At 41.8% G+C, this 20534-nt stretch overlaps 1 protein-coding gene and 1 long non-coding RNA gene across 5 annotated transcripts in view; one reads left to right on the plus strand and one right to left on the minus strand.

Moving 5' to 3' along the window:
- Positions 1-20534, plus strand: part of ITGA6 (integrin subunit alpha 6) — a 75494-nt gene that overhangs the window by 50189 nt on the left and 4771 nt on the right. For 3 of the 4 annotated variants that reach the window (XM_082465333.1, XM_082465336.1, XM_082465334.1), the window contains 15 exons: positions 874-972; positions 1223-1284; positions 5709-5869; positions 6037-6180; positions 7693-7808; positions 7924-8113; positions 8202-8285; positions 8382-8461; positions 8613-8690; positions 8778-8880; positions 10276-10449; positions 10629-10727; positions 10828-10938; positions 11036-11134; positions 17702-17827. In XM_082465333.1, coding sequence (XP_082321459.1) covers positions 874-972; positions 1223-1284; positions 5709-5869; positions 6037-6180; positions 7693-7808; positions 7924-8113; positions 8202-8285; positions 8382-8461; positions 8613-8690; positions 8778-8880; positions 10276-10449; positions 10629-10727; positions 10828-10938; positions 11036-11134; positions 17702-17827 — 1726 coding nt within the window. The remainder of the gene's footprint in view (positions 1-873; positions 973-1222; positions 1285-5708; positions 5870-6036; positions 6181-7692; positions 7809-7923; positions 8114-8201; positions 8286-8381; positions 8462-8612; positions 8691-8777; positions 8881-10275; positions 10450-10628; positions 10728-10827; positions 10939-11035; positions 11135-17701; positions 17828-20534) is intronic. The other variant, XM_082465335.1, reaches the window with a different exon arrangement.
- LOC309662595 overlaps positions 958-20534 on the minus strand; it is a 38702-nt gene continuing 19125 nt past the window's right edge. The window contains exons 2-3 of the long non-coding RNA XR_014264789.1: positions 5642-5729; positions 958-1040 (exon numbers count right to left, since the gene is read on the minus strand). This is a non-coding gene — a long non-coding RNA (uncharacterized lncRNA). The remainder of the gene's footprint in view (positions 1041-5641; positions 5730-20534) is intronic.

The raw sequence follows: 20534 nt of genomic DNA on the forward strand, positions 1-20534 counted from the left end.
AGGATTCGCCTGGATTACTAAAATTCACATGTGTGTAGAAATCCTGGCAGTGAGCACCCCAGGTGTTAGGTGTATGTTGGTGTAATCCTTTTTTGGCAAGATTACTCAGAATTAAAAATGCATGTGTTCTTTGACTCAGAAATTCTGCCTGGGAGTTTATCCTACAGATAAATAGATGTATGTATTTAGGATGCATACATGTGCATGGATGTATATGCAAGGATGCTTGTCAGAGCAGAAAGCCTAAAAAAAATGATCAATGTCTACTGATTAAGGGCTGGTTAAATAAATGATGTTACGTTGACACATGCAACACCACCAGCTGTGAGAAACAACTAGGTTTGTGTGTATAGATATGAGAAGCCCTCTGAAATGTTAGTGCATGAGAAAAAGTAACATGCAGAGCGATAAGCATGAAAAGCTCCCGCTTAAAAAATAGATGCATGTTATTATATTTAATTTTAGATAATATTTTTAACTGAAACAGACTGATATGTCTGGAAGGACATGCAAGTCTCCTTAGGGGTTTAGGTGGGGACGAGACATATTTGCCTGAAGACTCTGGAACTTTTACATGTTGCCCATATTATTATTTCAGTTTAAAAAACTCTAATATTAAAATCATTAAAACAATCTGTAATTTAAATAAATCATATTTAAACATTTTTATAAATACCGTGTAAACACGTTTTAAATTATCTCTGTTAACAGTTGTTTTCTTTAGCAGTGTGGGAGCAGAAATCACATTGGGGAACATTTTTTTTCCTGTGGTTTTTAAGATGCCACATCTGAGGATGCCTATCTAGTACGTGAGTTCATCTTACCTCCAAGTAGCAAAAGGCTGAGCTTGTTTTTTCCCTCCTTTGTCTTCAGATCCCGGCCTGTGATTAATATTCAGCAAACCATCACAGTTACACCTAACAGAATTGATCTCCATCAGAAAATGCCCTGCGGGGCGCCTAGCGGGATATGGTGAGCGTTTGTGCTGTGTCCACTCTTCCCCCGGTGTCACGTCTCTGCTTGGTGATGGCCCTGCTGCCCTGAGGAGCCACAGGGAAGATTTAAGAGAAATGGGCAAAGGGAAGAGGAATCTGTCAAGTGAATATATAACATTTTACTCATCAGTCCTCACTGGGGGGATTTCAGGGTTGGGGAACGTGTTGGGATTTTTTTCTAGGGCAATAATGCATCTCTTAAGAAATATGTGTTTGATTTTATACAGCCTGAAGGTTAAGGCCTGTTTTGAATATACTGCCAAACCCACCGGTTACAATCCTTCAATAAGTAAGTACCTGGTACTTTTAAAATTATATCTTTTCTGTCTGCCAGGTTGAAAGTTGCATAAATAATAGAAGAATAAAACTGTAATGGCCGGAATGGGTCCATAAATTCTGGTTTAAAGAACTAAGTCTATCTGTTGTCTCCTCTTTAATCAGGAGGGTGAAACACAAGGGGAAAACTGCATTTGGTCCCCATTTGAAGTTTCCAGAGCAGATGGTGTAGGACAGAATGAATGCCTTGGAAAAGTACTCACTTGCTTCCACTACCGTTTCCTCCGTTTCTGTCTTTGAAAAGCAGTGTGGAAAATTGGTTTTGTGCTTGTGAGGTGGCGGGTGGTAGCTGTAGAAGAGTGACCGCAGGAGCCCGCGTCCTTCTCTAATAATTGCCAGTTTATAGTCTCTTGGCTGCCCGGTCCCCTCCCAGAGGCCTCTGTGGCCCAGAACACCCAAGCTGTGTCCCCAAGGGTGGGCCCTGGGGGGACCTGAAGGCTGGCCTTGAGAACTCAGAGACTTGGGCTCTGCTCCTGGTTCCCACACCGATGCTGACTGACCCTTCAACACAGAGTAAGTCCCTTAACGTTTGAGTTTTTATTTTCCTATCAGTTAAAAAAAAAAAAATGCTTCTGATAGGAATTGCTACATAGGATTGTGGTGGAGAGCAAATGAGATAAGGTGGGGAAAGCAGGTTGTCATTTATAAGGTCTAGTCCGCTTCCTTTCTTTATAACCCGAATAGGAGTTTTGCCACAAAGTTTGACAAATTTTTAATGATACTCTCACGGTAGTGATGATCACCAAGGCCTTGTCTGGTATGTTTTAGTAGGAGCTGTACCTCTTCAGGAGTAAGCCAGAGTGAAGTTGGGGGCCTAGGAATTTAAAGAAGATCTTTTCCCCAAAGAGGAAGTACAGAGTGAGGGTGATTTCCTTCCTGGGTCGGCCGTGGTCCCAGCAGCTTGGTATCCTAGTGCAGCAATGCCCCCAAGAGAAGCTTTCTGGAAGGACAGGGTAGTCTATTCTCATGGCTTTCAGTTTTTACTCCACCTTGAGATGGAGTGAGTTCTCTCAGGGTTTGTCCGTGTTATCTAAAGTATTACTTTCTTTTCTTTATTAAAAAATGTCCCTTTATAACACCCCAGAATTTGACAACTAAGTCTGCCTTCACCCAATCCATACTGTCATAGGCCCACTTGGCCTTCATCTTACCAGATTTTAAACTGTCCTCAGGTGGTTTCTTCATCTCCTTGACCGTTTTAGGCCCCTTCTTCTGGGCCACCTCCTGCTGTACGGTCTCCCCACAGGATCTGTGGACCTTGCATGCAGTGTGCACAGTATGCGTGTATTAGGACTTCCTACACCAGAGGAGCTGTGGCCTTTCACTTTACTTTTGATGTAGCTGGTATTTTACTGAGTACAGAAAATAGTTTTTTGTGTGGCTTTCAGTGACAGACATATTTTATGATTTCTCACAATCTGTCATCCTCTCAGTATAGTTTGTGTTGTTTTTACCCAAATACGGTGCCTTACACTTGCCGGCTTGGGTGACGGGCCTTTTACCATTGTGTTTGGAAGTAGCCTAGAGAGACCAGGTGAAACAGTGATTCTTTGACTGGGCAAGGAGAGGAAACGGAGACGCATTTTTTTTCCATTGGTCGTGTTCTCAAACCACTCTGTTTGCCTATAGATGTGAAATCTCACCAGAACACTCCTTGTCTTCCCCGAGATCAATCATTTATACAAAATAAATTACAAACTTTCTTCTAGCTTTTTTCTTTAAAATTTATTGATTTTTATTTATTTAATTTTGGCTGTGTTGGGTCTTCGTTTCTGTATGAGGGCTTTCTCTAGTTGCGGCGAGCGGGGGCCACTCTTCATCGCGGTGCGCGGGCCTCTCACTATCGCGGCCTCTCTTGTTGCGGAGCACAAACTCCAGACGCGCAGGCTCAGTAGTTGTGGCTCACGGGCCTAGTTGCTCCGTGGCATGTGGGATCCTCCCAGACCAGGGCTCGAACCCGTGTCCCCTGCATTGGCAGGCAGATTCTCAACCACTGCGCCACCAGGGAAGCCCTCTTCTAGCTTTAATGCTGTGCTTGATGCCATGTAAATTAATTTTATATTATATAACTACTCCATTAACCAAGTGTTTATGGATGGCCTACTATAGATAGAACTTTTTTTTCTGAAGACATTGAGAGAAAACCTGTTTTCATTCCCTTTGCTTCCACGGTATTGGGAAATTCTGAATCAAATAAAGCAGAACTTGCACAAAGCTGCAGAAGTTAATACATCTAAAATCTGTTCCCTGTGTCAGAGTGTGAGCTTATTGTCTGACTAGGCTGTTTTAACTCAGCAGTCCTCAGATGTGGTGTTCCATACGTACAGATATTTATAATTGAGCCTTAATGACTATTCTACTTGGCTTGCCCCTCAAAAGGTCAGCAAAGGTGGCCGGCAAGGATTTTAAGATGATGTGAACTGTCTGGAGGGTCAGAAAAGGTTAGAGTGGGTTTGGTAGATAAACGGTTTTAATGCACCCACACCCTCCCCTGCTTTTGCTGTGAGGGGCACTCAGCATGTGAGCCTTCGTCTGGTTCATTGTGAAGTTAGCAGGTCACTGATAAATGGATGATGTCAGGGTTCACAGAGGGCCTAAAATGGAGGCACATTCCATTTGGCAGCCGTGACATTTAAGAATTCTTTAGATGGACACAGAAATTACTATTGAAACTGTCATTTCTAAATTTTGGTCTTCCATATTGGAGCAGCTATTGTGTCAGCATAAGGATAATGGCACATTGTGTGTGCGCAAATGTGCATTGGGTGTATGTTGGCGTGTATGCTTCTGTTCATCTGTTCTGCCAGTTATATTTATGTCAGGTGTTGTGCTGTTGCTGGGGAGTACAGCGGTGAACCGACCAAGGAGGTCCCTGGCACGGCTTTGCCTGGGAAGATGGTCAGGCTCACAGCCCAGCAGGCTAAGTGTGGTTATGAGAGGAATACGGTTGGACCCCCAGGGGGGGCGAGGAGAGGCTTCCTAGAGGAAGTGACGTCCACACTGAGATCTGGAGGAGGAGTAGGGTTAGTCAGCCAGTGACGGGGAGTCAGAAAGTGGGGGGTGGTCCAGCCGGCAGAAGGGGAGAGTGACTTGTGCAGAGGCCTAGGGGAAGTGGGAACCTGCATGTCTAAGAGGCTTTGTAAGGCAGTCGTCTTTTGTGTTTGTGACAGAGACTTTAGGAGTTGCCTCCGTCCCTCACTGTAGGACCCTGGGCCAGCCACCTAGCTCTGTGGGCCTCCAGTTCTTCATCTGTAAGAAGAGGGAATTAAAATAGATGCTCTTAAAAAGGTCTCTTCCAAACTCTAATGTGAATATTAGAACATGGGTTATTCATTTTCTGTATTTTCTGGAGCAGATTTTTTTTCCTTGAGGCTACCTGCTCTGGCCCTGTACATACTGGTTCACTTCCTCTTCTGATGGTTAGTGAGTGATTAATAAATGTAAGTCATTTAAGTATTGGCCCATAATAAAGAAACATAGTTAGAGTTAGCAGTTACATATAGCGAACTGGCAAAGAATGCATTCTAAAGTCAAGAAATGAGATTTTGATCATCCAAATCCTAGCTCGTCTCCAAGCTCTGTTAGTGTAGGTAATCACAAGCAGGATGTGCCTTCTGGGGCTTTGGAACTGGAAACTTTGGTTGTCGGAGTTCTATTAGCTGACAAACGGGCCCTCTAACCCCTGAAAGGAAGTATATTTTACCTTTTAATTCTTTTTCTTTTTTAAGTGAAAAGTCTCATCCTATTGTCAAAAGACATCTCCATCTCTAATATATATATTGTTTCTCTTTTAGACGACTATCCTTTATCAAAGCTTCTTAAACTTTAATGTGTATAAGAACCACCTGACGATCTTGTTAAAATGCAGATTCGGGTTAAGTAGGTCTGGCTGGGGCCCAAGGTTCTGCTTTCCTGACACAACTCAGGAGAAGCCCCTGCTGCTGCTGCTGCTGATCTAGAGAACTTTTTTGAATTTAAGCATCGGACTGTTGAAGGGGGAGTCAGTTTAGGCGCTTAGGGAGTGTTGGCTGCCGTCCTGTTGTCTGAGGTACTCTGAGTTCTAGAAACACAGTCAGAAACTGATTCTTAGATGCTGCTCTGAGGTTTTGACTTATTCTCGAGCTCCCCCAGGTGGCCCAATGGAAATGTAGCTTGAAAACATTGTTCACAGCAATGGGTAGGAAAGAACAGCTTGATTTGAAACATCATAATCCAGTCAGAATGTACATTACCAGGAAATATGAAGGAAAACAATGGCAGTGGGAAAAAGTGTTCTAGGAGGGATTAAAATATATCAAAAAGGAACTCACCATACTTATAGCTGCGTTGTGTATGAATGCACTTCTAAGTTGCCATGATTTTGTTGATTTCACCTAGCCATTGCGGGCACACTGGAGGCTGAAAAGGAAAGAAGAAAATCTGGGCTGTCATCAAGAGTTCAGTTTCGAAACCAAGGTTCTGAGCCCAAGTATACGCAAGAGCTCACTCTGAGCAGGCAGAAGCAGAAGGTGTGCATGGAGGAAACCCTCTGGCTCCAGGTGAGGGCTGCAGACAGATCAGTTCTTTAAAGGGGGTCCGTGGTGACATGTGGAGATTTCTGACATTTATACTAGCAACCCATCTTCCATTACAAAGGAAAGCATTGTTTCGGAGTTCCCCAGTAGCATGTATATCATGCTTAACTGTATCTCTGCATACTTTCCAGGAAAATATCAGAGATAAACTGCGTCCCATCCCCATAACAGCTTCCGTAGAGATCCAAGAGCCAAGCACTCGGAGGCGAGTGAATTCACTTCCAGAAGTTCTTCCAATTCTGAACTCAAACGAACCCAAGTCTGTTCATACAGATGTAAGTCTTTCTGACTTTCATTTTGCCAATTGTTTGCCATGTTATTATGCTAAATCAAACATCTCTGAAGGCAGTAGAACTAGTGATTGATTTGCTCTAAAGGCCATTGCTTTGTAGTAAATAAGCTTTTTAATATATGCGAAGTTTGTTGCAGAAAATGTTTCCCAAATTAGCAGTGAACATACAGGATACAGTTTGGAGCCAGATAGTATTTTTCTTAATAATTTTTGCCCACTGCAACTTATTGAGACTATAATTGACAGAACTTATTATTCTCACATCAAGTTTCTTCTGTAGCTGTATGTAGGAAGAAAAATGCATTGTATTTTACCACTGAGAACATTAAAATGTAGAAAACAAACTGTTGTTAGTCTGAACGTTAAAATCAAGGAGTATCAAAATTCAGCAAGGCAAAAATGTATTAACAGTGAAATAGTCATTTAGTGCCTAATGTAGCCTATGTAATCTTAGGAAGAAAAATTTATATTGGATGGCTTGCTGTATACCTCTTATGAGGTGCGGTCTGTTTGCTAGGGTTTAGGATGGCTGAGATGCCAGATTAGGCTGGGGAGTGGTGACATCTTGATTTGGCGTTTTGTACTTGTTGTCAAAATCTAGTTCATACTGGAGTGTCCACTCTGAGGCACCTGGTTCTAATGGCTCACTGACGAAGGTTTTCACGAGTGAGTTAGGCTTGGGGGCTGATGCCTAAATCTGCACATTGTAGTGTTTATTGTCATCAAGCATAGTTCCTTGTATACTTTTCAATATACTGTCAATGTCAGAGTCACATTAATATTTCTTATGTATATTCCCAGCTCCATAGTCAGGTTAAACATGACAAGCAAGGAGACCGTTTTCCTAATTATTTATCAGTGTGATTATTGAGAACCCCTTAGCACAGTGCAAGAGACTCTGCCCTTTGCTTTCCTGACCTTGAACTCTGTTTCCCCATCTGTGCAGTGGGGCTCTGAATAGTATATGTCTCATAGGTCCCTTGTGAGGATTACATGAGTTAAAATATGTAATCAGGGAACATATGTATATGTATAACTGATTCACTTTGTTATAAAGCAGAAACTAATACACCATTGTAAAGCAATTATACACCAATAAAGATGTTAAAAAAAAAATGTAATCATGTGTTAGGTAGCACTGTCATTATTATTGGTAATTCTTACAGTAACCCTGTATAGTAGGAAGGTGGTATCCCATGTCACCTATAATGAAACTTAGACTCTGAAAGGTGAAGTGACTTGCCCAAAGCCATACAACTGAGTGAGCAGCAGAGCCAGGTTTACTCTTTACTACCCTACAGCACCTCAGTGCCCTGGCCAGAGTGTTCTGAAAACACAGTTTCATTAAAGGACAGAGTGGGCGTTTGATGCAAAGTATGTTTGTAGCTTGGATTCTGCTGTGGTAATTGTCACACAGGGAAATGAACTGTATGGAAACAGTCACCTATTTAGAGTCCTAAGTGATGTCAATTACAACGATTTTGTTTTCCTACAGGTGCACTTCTTAAAAGAGGGATGTGGAGACGACAACGTATGTAACAGCAACCTTAAGCTAGAATATAAATTTTGTACCCGAGAAGGAAATCAGGACAAATTTTCTTATTTACCAATGTAAGAATTGCTCCACAGCAATAGCAAAAATGACTCTGGCTTTGCAGTGACTTTTTGTGAAGGGTTATTGAAAATGTATTGAGAACTTTGTCATTTTCCTTTTTTTTTTCAATAGTCAAAAAGGTGTACCAGAACTAGTTCTAAAAGATCAGAAGGACATTGCTTTAGAAATAACGGTGACGAACAGCCCTTCCAACCCAAAGAATCCCACCAAAGATGGTGATGACGCTCATGAAGCTAAACTCATCGCCACGTTTCCGGACACCTTGACTTATTCTGCATATAGAGAACTGAGGGCTTTCCCTGTAAGTATTTCTGGAGACCATGTTGGACGGAAAAAAACATTGTGTGGCAAGTGAATGTGTTGTGATCTGGCATGTTCTTCTGTTACAGGAGAAACAGTTGAGTTGTGTCGCAAACCAGAACGGCTCACAAGCAGACTGCGAGCTTGGGAATCCTTTTAAAAGAAATTCCAGTGTAGGTGATGCCTTTACGTACTGTATTTTAATGTTTTAAATAACATTACAGTGTCGATATGCTCAGTCTGTGTTAACAGCTATTTCTGTTTTTTAGGTTACCTTTTATTTAATTTTAAGTACAACTGAGATCACCTTTGACACCACAGATCTGGATGTTAATCTGAAGTTGGAAACGTAAGAGTTCTTTCAACCTTCCATTCAGAGTTATTTCATGAAAACACAGCCAGTCAATGAATTGGCCTTTATCTAAATCATAAAAGAAGTGTAATTTAATGAGAAAACTGACTGTTAGAATAAAACCCTATTGTTTCCTTTTCATTTTCAGAACAAGCAATCAAGATAATTTGGCTTCAATTACAGCTACAGCAAGAGTGGTTATTGAACTGCTTTTATCGGTCTCCGGGTAAGTGTTTGTGTTGAGCACAACAAATCAGTGTTTGAAAGAACCATTTACAATCCTCACTAAAACTGGTGTTTTTTAATTTAACAGAGTTGCTAAACCTTCCCAGGTGTATTTTGGAGGTACGGTCATTGGTGAGCAAGCTATGAAATCTGAAGAGGAAGTGGGAAGTTTAATTGAGTATGAGTTCAGGGTAAGTGGCTGCCGTTGGCCCTTCTGTTCTATGTACTGAAAGCTAACATGTGCTGTATATGGTCTTGAGTATGTAATTTTAATAAATAATAATAAATAAACATGATAAAGTGAGTTTGCCAACTTTTAAACTCCATACTGGCTTAGTGTAAAAGTCATGTTTTCCAGAATGGAGAACCACAGCTGTCATTCAACATAAGACTCTGTTCAGAATCCAGTTCAGTTTGGTCCTAGAGAGTTTTAATGTACATGTGGTGTAGAGAGAAAGGAAGAACCGATTTTTTCCCCTCCGGAGTCTGTCTATAAAACAAAAATCTCAAAGATAATTTCTATCTGGCTTTAGAATGTGTTATGATTTATTTCTTTCGCTATTATAAGGTCATCTCTCTTATTGCTTGTGGTTAACATTCACCACCTTTCCTGAGCCCAGTTTTGTGATGGTGAATGTGGGTTTGGCATATGCCAGTAAGGAAGACTAGTGGTTGCTCTGACCCATTTCAAAGTAGGCAATCACAGTGGCTCTTAGTCCAGCTGAATGAACATAATCTCATGGTACGGAGGTGGTTCCTAAGTCATAGGCAGGTTTAGGTCTGTGTGGCTCCAATCATGTTCCTGAAAACACAGTGACCGTTGTGGAGGTGAAAGTCTGAAATAGCAAGAATGGGCCCACCGGTGACTGCAACAGGGTGAAGAGGCAGAATTCTCCTCTGAAAGCATCTCTTAGCTCTGCAGACATGCATGGGACAGGTAGTGGGTGGTGGTCATGGCACCTGGGCAGATGTGGCTGAAGAGAAGTCTGTGGGTTCCGGAGCAGTCCTCCACACAAACTCTTTCGATTTCTGCTGCAGGGAGTTGCTCCCTGACCGCCCCCAGCTTGGACTCGTGGGTTCCTGGCTGCCAGAAGGGTCCTACTCCGGGTCTCTCAGTTGTTATCCCAAGCCTCCCCTGCATAGTAAGGACGGGGGCAGCTTCATTTTTGCAGCAGGTGGGGCTTCCCAGAAGCAGGTTGTGGGCGCACTGCCACCACACAGGCTTTGTCATCTGCCAGGCAGTGTGGTTACAGAGTGATACACAAACACACATGTGACTTTTTCCTGGGTCTGTTGAGAGCCTGGCATATCTACACTGCAGATTCTGTTACAACAAAAGTTATTCCTGGATTGAATGGACAATTATTTCTCTTTGATCTCTTTTTTCTTTCTGTTTTTATTGACAGGAACCTTTAAGCACAAATCTCTATTTTGAATGCCCTATCCATACTCCATTTTTGGAAACTGTGCTTTTATTGTAGTATTATGCCAGATATTTTGGCTTTTTTCTCTTGGCAATAGGAACCGCTTACTTAATTTTATGTTGAGGGAATTACACTGAGATAATACGTATTATTTTCTAACAGGTGATTAACTTGGGCAAACCTCTTAAAAACCTCGGCACAGCAACCTTGAATATCCAGTGGCCAAAAGAAATTAGCAATGGCAAATGGTTGCTTTATTTGGTGAAAGTAGAATCCAAAGGATTGGAAAAGATAGCTTGTCAGCCACAAAAAGAGATAAACTTCCTGAAACTAAAGGTAGGTTGGTGGATTTTACACTTAAATTATTTCTGCGCCTTTGGTGATGGGAGATGGGTGAAGATTAATTGTCGATCATGTGAATTTGGCATTATTTGGGAGGGAGTGCTCAAGAGGTTTGTACAGTAGTGCCCAAAAATTACCTTAGGTGGAACTATTTTGGATATAATTCTTTTCAGGAGGCTCACAACTCAAGAAAGAAACGAGAAATTGCTGAAAGACAGACAGACGATGGTAGAAAATTTTCTTTATTTGCCGAAAGAAAATACCAGACCCTCGTAAGTATTTTTCAAGAGCTGTGAGTGTTTGACAGGAGGTGGCAGGAAGGCCTTCCCCAGACCACTGCGCTGTAATTCCTGCTCTTCCTTTTCCGCCCAGAACTGCAGCGTGAACGTGAACTGTGTGAACATCGGGTGCCCACTCCGAGGGCTGGATAGCAAGGCCTCCGTGGTTCTGCGCTCGAGGCTCTGGAACAGCACGTTTCTGGAGGTGGGCTCCGCTGCCGGGCTGTGCCCCTCAAGTTGTCTGCCACCTCCCAGGACATTTCCCTCTTCACTAATGCTTTCACTCACTTTGTCTCCGACAGGAGTACTCCAAGATGAACTACCTGGACATTCTCGTGCGGGCTTCCATTGATGTAACTGCTGCCACCGAGAATATTAAGCTGCCCAATGCAGGCACTCAGGTGAGGGGTCCCCGGGCTTCATTCAGCTCAGAGCAGATCTCTCTCCTCCACCCCGTGCCTGTGGCCTGAGGATGTGCTGCTCTGGAACTCACTTCCCTCACGGCACTGTTACCCCCTTTAAGGAGAAAGCAGATGGTGTCTTAAGGTGCCGCCCACCCCAAGCAGTGTTTCAATAGAATCATTGCAGAAAGAAGTCATTCCCGGGTCATCTCGATCTGTGGTGCATGGGGTAGATTTGAGAGCTCTTGGCTCAAGGAGAGAATGGGTGCACCTCCCAAGTCTATAAAGACCCCACGTCTTGTACCGCCCCTGGTGCTTGTCACCGTTGTCGGCGTGCCCCCAGTGACGGTAGCCTCACTGCATTATGGGGTAGCTCGTGGCCTGTGTGGCCAGCAGCAGTTACTAGAAACGATCTCTATATAGGAATCCAGAGTTGAATCTTATAAAATCAGTCTCTGGTTATGGCCCCCTGGAACAACCCCAAAATAAGTCCTCTCTCTCAGCCACGTAGCAGCCTTTGAAATAATTGAAGGAAACTGTCATGCCTCCTCGGACAGGTCTCTTCAGAGCTAAGCACCCAGCTCTTCAGTTTTCCGTCCTGCCTGGCGCAGCTGAACTGGTTCCAGGTCTCTGCCCTTCCTGGGCCGGCCCCAGGCAGGGCTGAGCAGATGTGTGGTCTGCCTCCTTCAGCTTACCCTAACCTGCCTCCCAGTGTCTCAGACCCAAGCTTCTGTTAGTTCAGCTGAAAATTTGGTTTTTAAATGGTTGCTGAGGATTGTTTGCATTTCTAGCAGCTACCGTTTTTACGTTTGTGTTCTGCTGAAACTTCCAGGTGTTTTCATCAGAATGTGCTGTCAAGCTGCATTTCCCATATCCCACCCTTGAGCAAATTTAAAAAATCTAAATGCATGCCTTTAAGTGTATCCTCGCATTTTATGTGATTTACTTTTGGTCCGTTGTTTGGGTTTACAACATAATTTTGAGTCTCGGTCATTTGCTCGCTGTTAACTTTCTAAGCCTGCAAGCTTTATCTTTTTTAAAACCAAGAAGCATGCCTACTGTGTCTTCCTCCAGGTAATTAAGAAAACTATTGAACAAGACTAGGAGCTTGTGTACCACTAGTCAGAGGTTCCTTGTGGGGGTCTGGCACTCACAGGGGCTTTGTATCAAGCTCTCAAAGTAAATGCCTGCAGGTTACAGTTGGGAATGTTTTGCAAAAGAGAATGAATGGAGAAGGAAAGATTGTGAATTACTGTCCTGAAGCTGATCTACTGATGTACTTATGACAATGTCCTGGTTTCAGTCCTTTCACCAGCTGAAAATCCAGTGAGTCTCCCTGATCACCTTGGTTTCTGGGATATAGTGGCCCTTAGTTGTTAAAATTTACCATCCAAACCAGGACACGTTTATCTGGGCAGGATGCTGGGGCACCTGGTGCAAGCCAGGACTGTCCCAGGCTCACCAGGACGTACCCTCACCCTGGCCTTACATTATCTTTGCAGGTTACTCCAGCCCACCTTTCTACTTCTTATTAATAAGGCATCATAAGGACTGTCAACTAAACTACACCCTCCCTGAGAATCCTTTAACTCCCTCTCTGACTGAAGGCAGTTGCTATAACTTTCTGTGACTTTTAGTCAGCAACCCTGAGAATCACTGAGTTTTTAGAGCTGCAAAGAGAAAGAACACTTTAGGGGGAAGGGACTAACATTAATAAAACGTTAATTAAGTGTCTACCATCTACTAGATGCTTTACCGATACGCTGTCATTTAGACTGCAGAAGAATACCAAGGTAGACATTGTACCCACTTTACAAAAAAGGAAGCAGGCACAGAGAGGGGATGTCACTTGGGGTCCTGGATTGAAATCTGTACCTGTCTGACTTCAGGGCTCCTGTTCTTTGACTCTGTGATATTTGCTCCCCATTAAGTCCCCAAATCTCAAGTTTAGATGAGAAAACTTGAGTCCAAGGAAGGCTGTCTCTCCCTCAGGGTCACAGGACCAGCATGTGGAGTTAAGACCAGACCTCGGGCTCAAAGGTCCTCATCAGGTGCTCTTGTTTTCTCGAAGATAATGGAACTAAGTCCCCTCGTATCCAGTCTAATGGCTGGGTCACAAATGCAGATGAGGTTCTCCTGGGCATTTCATGTTCTTCGGGCTTGAGAGCCCATGCCTACCAATGGGAATTGGAATCTTTGCTGTAATCCTACTTGATTTGTTTAATAATTGGTAGATTTGAAAACGGGTTATTAGTCTCATGTCTAGAACCCATTTCTTTTGAAAACCGAGTCTTTTTTTTCATCTCTAGTCTTCTGTTACCTCTTCTATTTACTGATTTCTGAGATACAATAGTAGCTCAGATATCATACCTACACGTTTCTTTAGATTTTAAGGTGCAGTTTCGGGAGGCCTAAAGATTCAAGCTTAATTCAAGTGTCAGGTTGCCTTCATTTTTTATTCCCTCACTTACTGAGGGTTTCAATTTCATTTATATCTTGGTTCCTCTCTCTTTTCCAGTGTCTAGATCATTTTTCTTTGGAGATAGAAGCAAAGGAGGTTGAGTAATTCAGTCTTGTCTTTTGGTGTTAATATTGAAACATCTTCCCATTGCTTTTACTCTAATCCTGGCTTTAAAAAGATGAAAAAAAAAACACCTTTGTTTCCTTATAACCCAACTAATTTCAAGAGTTTTGTGTTCATTTCTTAATAAAACACTTTCAAGATATTGTTACAACAAAGTCAGAGAGAGCTGGTCACCTAACTGAAACAGCTAAGATGGTTACTAAAATTTTAGTATCAGTTAAATTGATCCAATTAACAATCCAGTTAGCCATGGACACACTGTGTGCCTTCCCTGCAAAAATGCTAGAGAAGCAAAGTTGAACAAGATAGTGTCAATTGTGAAGAATTTCAGGGTCTAGGAGATCGCGAACTGGGAGAGAATTGTTGAAGTAAGCCAAGGAAGAAGGAGATTACTTATGGGTTGTACTTATATACCCCCATTTCATTCCTAAGGAAGTAGGAAGAGAGTGTCTAAGCTTCCTGGCTGCCAAAGATGAGAAAGAATGTGATAGGTGAAAGTAGGCACATCATTTTTCAGGGGGAGGAGCTTTTCTTTTTTTGGTTCTAAATTCAGAGAAGAACTTGAGATATGGATCCTTTTATAAGATGGATTTCTGATATGAAGAACACTCACTAAGGGGATGGTGTCTTTAATAGGGAGTTTTGTAAAAGATAGGAAAATCCCTTCGTCGGGTGGTTTCTTACACTGATGTTCAATAAGAGCATAGGATATTACATTACAGAGTGATTTAGGGAAACAGTTTGGCTGGGGGCAAGCTAATGTGGTCTCAGCACTGCTCACTGGTGATGGAATTTAATGCATCAGCAGAGTTAAGCCCTTTTTCCCCTTACGGGCACATGATGGATGAGGTTCACATGCACAGGTCATTCCTATGGAAATGCCTAGATTTTAATGAAACCAAAAAAATGTTTTTGTTTTTGGAGTTGGAGTAATTTCTGCTGGCCTGAACCTGTCATTGTCCATCAGTAACAGTTGCTGTGACAAGATGAGACAAGGCTTCCCGAGCTCTGGGAGTCGCAGCTCACAGTTGGTCTCCCCTCACCCGATTCTAAGGCCAGCTCCACAACAACCCCCATTCTCAGTCCCAGCTGGAGAATGACTGTCACACACACACACACACACACACACACACACACACACACACACACACACACACACACACACACACACATTTGACAATTTAAGGAAACAAACAATAAAATCTTGCTGACTGGCCTCTCTCGCCTTCCTGGACCGCACTGTGGCCTTGCACACCCTGGGTTTGCAGAGCACATCTGGCCTTTAAATGTGTGGCCCAGCCCCTAGCATCAGTCCTCAGTCTTTGATGCACAGTGAGTTGTTTTAGTTTTTAAAAGCCTGCAAGATCTGGTTTGAATGGTAGCCAGACCTGAGGCTTAGAGCTCTCAGCTGGGTTCCCCCTACACACCACCCCAGCCCCAACCCGCAAAACAAACTACCTTGTTCAGCCCTTATGCTGTTGGATTGCAGCCTTTTATGGGCATGGTTTCCCCTATGATCAGCCATTTAAGAGGCTCTGGTATGCGGTGTGACTATAAGACTGCTTGCCCTTGCCATGGACCAGTTTCCACTCTCCACTTCACGCTTTCATCAGAGCTTATTCTTAAACATGAGGATGGCCCTTCCAAGTCATCACCTTGCCCCAGGGACACACTGTGTGGCTTCCCTATGCTACATACTAGGGAAGCAAATTTAAATGAGATAAAGCATAGGCTAATTGAAATAATCTTTTTATTTTAGAATAGTCTGGCTTAGCAGTCACATCAACTATATTACTTCTTCACCGGTCTCTCACCATTCTTTCTTCCCTACTTCGTGGGTACCCCTCTGCTTGAACCAGTAATCTCAAGAAAGGGTTGTTTTAGCTTAAAGCTAGGACACCTGTTGTGGGAAGGGAGGCAACAGAAGTGAGCCATGAGGCCCTCCCTGGGGCTGGGAGCTTGAGTGAAACCTCATTGAGAGCATAACAGGAAACGTAGTAGCTGAGAAAGGTGTTTATGCTAAAAACTCTAAAAGTGAATTCTTTCCTATTAAATGTTTAAAGGAAAGCAGTTCTTGCTTTTAAGTATATTCTATAAGCCAAAGGAGGTTGAGAAGCTGTTTTCTAGGATAAGTAAGAAGGGAAGTACTTTAAGAGATTTTTAAAGAAAGAGTTCTAGTATAGTAGTATTGAATCAGTGTAGACATAGAAGCATTTTTAGGCAGCATCCAGAATTCAATATTAATTTAGAATACGTGAATAGAAACATTTCTCAGAAATTAAATTGTTCCATCTAAGTTTTCGTTACCCTTCACTTTATATTCTCTAAATTCAAAAATATCAGAAACTTCAAACTGGTAGATCTCTTATCAGTATAGTTTACAAAATCATATTTGTAGCTTTCACCAGGTCTTTCATGTGCTTTGAAAAATCATCTCCTGGGAAAAAGTCTCCTGGCGCTACAAAAATCCACTTGAATTCTAAACCCATGTAACCAAGTTGTAGCAAATTGCCATAAGCAACTTTTTAGATTTCTAAATAAACACTATTTCTATTTAATTGGTATTTGCCAGCTATCAAATGTTTAGAACTTAAGCTTCTCATCAGCTGCCGCTTAAAGCTCTAAGCTGCCTCTGAATGAATCCAGAGTCTAGTTTGTCTATACACATTGTTGTAGAAAATGCCACCAAGCCATTTCAGGAAATTTTATTCTTGATGAGGATCTTTAGTTTGCTATCCTGTTACTGAACTCAGGTTTGGCTTCTTGTCGCTCAAGAATCCAGTTGTGAGACAGCAGTGTTAGGTAAAAGAAAAGATAGCTTTGTTGAGGAAGCTGGCAATCCTGGGGAGAAGGTGGACTCGTATCCCAAAGAACCAACTCCCCAGGTTTTGCTCAGAGATTATGTAGGGAAAAGAGGAGGGGCTACGTGCTGGAGAGGAAGTAATCTTCTGTGTTCAGAGATGACCATCTCAGTCCTGTGGTTCCAAGTAGCTGTCAGCTGGGGGCGCCCTGTAGGGTCCTGCTCGGTTTCAACCCTAAGGAAGAATTAGAATGGTATCCATCTAATGCCTCTAATACCATCTAATAGCTCCATCCCTATTTTTATATTTCATAACGTCTTTAAAATCTGAGGGAGGAATGTAGGCTTATTGTGCATAAACAGACCCTTTTGTTGCCATTGTTGGATGCTTAATTAAGAGAGGTGACCATTCTCAAAAAGATACCAGGTTATATGGATGTAACAAGATTGGGGTTGTGTCCCTATTGATAATTGTTGAAACTTGGTGATGAATAAATGATGGTTCATTATACAATTTTCTCTACTTTTGTTGATTACAAAAATTTTAAAAACATAAGTTAGCAAAGAAATAATTACTTTGTCAAAACACAATCCAGGACTTCCCTGGTGGAGCAATGGTTAAGAATCCGCCTGCAAATGCAGGGGACACGGGTTCGAGCCCTGGTCTGGGAAGATCCCACATGCCACGGAGCAGCTAAGCCCGTGCACCACAACTACTGAGCCTGCGCTCTAGAGCCACGAGCCACAATTACTGAGCCCGTGAGCCACAACTACTGAAGCCCACATGCCTAGAGCCTGTGCTCCGCAACAAGAGAAGCCACCACAATGAGAAGCCCGTGCACCGAAACGAAGAGGAGCCCCCGCTGGATGCAACTAGAGAAAGTCCACACGTAGCAACGAAGACCCAATGCAGCCAAAAATAAAAATAAATAAATAAATAAATTTATTAAAAAAAAAAAAACCCACAATCCAGCATTTTCCAGGTTCTGGGAAAAGATCTCCAAGAAATGTCTCTTAAAGCAGTCTTCCGTTACTAAAGGAAAGGATCTCACATCAAAAAGACATCTCATCCGTCCATAGGCTACATTTGACCAAAATGTGTCTGGAAGCAGAATTAGTAATATAAACTCATGGTTTAATTCTCACCTCAGTTTATAATATTGCTTTCTTTTATGCCCCATAGGTTCGTGTGACCGTGTTTCCCTCAAAGACTGTAGCTCAATATTCAGGAGTACCTTGGTGGATCATCCTAGTGGCTATTCTTGCTGGGATTTTGATGCTTGCTCTATTAGTATTTTTACTGTGGAAGGTAAGTCATATCTGGCACTTGAGTTTTGTGATACAAACTTTATTTCAGGTTTTTTAAAAAGTAAATTAACACTGATAGTATATACATTTTTTTTCATTGCTTCCTTTTCCCAACATTTTACTATGAAACTTTTCCAACATACAGCAAACTTGAGAATTATACAATGAACATCTGAATATCTGTCTAACATTTTGTATTTAAAGGTATATAGTATTTGTACGTTATAAGGAGTTTCTTAAGTGTGTAAATTTTGGTGTTTTTCACATATAATTTAGCACGTTTGGCAAATAACAATTAAAAAAATTTTACCACTATGACCTTTTCTTCATCTAAGATCAAATTCTGAATCTAAGCCGAATTGTCGGGTATTACATTAATCAGAATCTGTATCCCGATTAACTTCAACTTTTGTAAAGAAATGTTCATGGCAGCATTTGGGGCTTGTTACAGTTGCAGCTAGATTAGGAATAGGAAAGCATGAAATTAATGAATCCCAAAGTAGTTATCATAGCCTATATCAAACATAAGGAAGATCTGTGTTTAATATGATGTTCTTCATTAGAATTTGGTCCTGCAAATATAATGTAGTATCTTCTGCCTGCTTTCTACCAGTAAATAGTCTACATTACAAAAAATGTATGAGATGTTGCATACTTTTGTTGCCAGAGATTATGACCTATAGATTTTGGATTATTCTCAGTGAGTAATGGAGGTTCACAGACCTTTATCAACCTTTGTCAACAATCACAACTTGTAAAAAACTCAGTTTTTAATGACTTATTCGGCAGCACAACTTGACATGATGTGAAGAGAGGCTCTTTATGGTCTTTATCCTTTACTCATTAGTCTCACTGCAGAAATACTAATGTTTTGATTACTGTGACATTATGTATGCAGTGTATTACTTTTCTAAAATGCCAAAAATTCTGGGTTTCCAAACATGTCTGGTCTAGAGGTTAACGGATTATGAAACCTGACCGACAATGTCTAGGATCAAACTATCCTTATCTTTTCCTTGGATCCAAGAGTATAATGGACAAGGGCTCAGGATATTCTCACTTTCAAATATTGGGCATCTCTTTTTCACTTTATTTTTACAAGTAACTTCCTCTTGCCAAGATAATTTTCTGAGATAATTTGCCTGTGTCCTCCAGTTGTGTGATTGAAGCTTGGTATCTGCTTATGCCAAGAGCCAACCTCCCATGGGATGTTAGCCAGTCCTACCTCTGATGTTTACTTCAGGTAGTAGGTTTGTCTGATGAGCACAGCCAGCCAATATAGGAGATGCTCTGGAAATTATTTTGATATCAAAAACTGAATGCAAGGTTTGATATTTGAGGATGGCCTTCTGCTGCTCTCCAGAAGAGGTCACAAGAACAATCTTTTTCAGAACAGATCTTATTGGCAGTCTCTAATGAGGGTAAGTTGAGAGTTAAGAAACCCAAGCTATATAACCTTGGACAAATCATTTCACCTCCCTGGGGCACTGGTTTGCCTTAGCTGGCTTAGTAAGTGGGTTGGGCTAGATGATCTCTTCTCTTTTTTTTTTTATGTTCTAAAGTATCCGGACTCACAAGTGAACTCTAAAGTAATCAGACAACTTCTACAACCCCCCCATGAAAATAATTTTTATTACTTTATGCTTTTCTTTCTGAAACTGAACTGTTTGCTTTTATGTGCTAAAATAATAGACTTTGAGGACCAGAGAGGACTCTGGTTCAGTGGCCTTTAAATTGGGTTTTGTACATCCACGTAGGTGCCAAGACAAAGCTACACAGGTGGGGCTAGGGGCAGTATCCCCACTTCAACCAGAGCCGTGGTGACTTTATCTGCTTTGAACATAGGGATTCTGTATAGGGTTTTGTTTGAGGGTATAAGAGAAAAGTCCTCCAGCCTGGTCCAGTCACCTTCATTTTGTAAACAAAGATGCTCACGCCCATGGATACTAAGAATGTTGCCAAGTTAGAGGCATAACAAGGACTCTTGGTTCGTGGTTCATTCCTTTTCCACCATATTTACTAGCATGTGTTACTGAAAGTTGGCTGGGTGTGCTCACTGTATAATAAATTAAATGTCAGAAATAAATATCCAGATAAATAGCCTAGATCAACAGCCTGGATCAACGCTGTGCAGTAAAACTTTCTGTAATAATGGAGATGTTCTGAAGCGCACTGTCCATTATGGTAATCGCTAGTCACATGTGGCTGTTGAGCACTTGGAATATGGCTAGTGCAATGGAGGTATTGACTTTTAAATTTAATTTAAATTTGAATAGCCTCACGTGGTTAGTAGCTACCATGTTGTACAAAGCAGATCAAGATTTGTACTTCATGAGTTGCCAGGCTAGGCTGCAGAATTTTCCAGGAGGGCAGAAATTCTTCAATCAAGTTATATATCAAAGGGCAGTTCCATGGCCTTATGAACTAGATAAAAGTAAGTAGAAAAAGTTCTCCACGGTTGAATGAGGAAATTATAGTAGAAAGTGGAATTATACCTTTATACTCATTTAGTGACCTAACCTGAGGAGCACAGGTTCCTACCACTTAAGTGTTACCTGGTGGTTAAGAATTTGGAAATGACAGCTGTCGTTGTTTCATGACAGTGTATTTGAATTTATATTGATTTACCCCCACACAAGGCCCCAAGCAAATGGCATTTATTCAATAAATTACACTGTGAAGGGCAGAAAAATACTTAAGAATCTATT

The sequence above is a fragment of the Balaenoptera physalus genome (genome assembly GCF_965194825.1).
Source record: "Balaenoptera physalus genome assembly, chromosome: 6".
NCBI classification, from domain to species: Eukaryota; Metazoa; Chordata; class Mammalia; order Artiodactyla; family Balaenopteridae; genus Balaenoptera; species Balaenoptera physalus.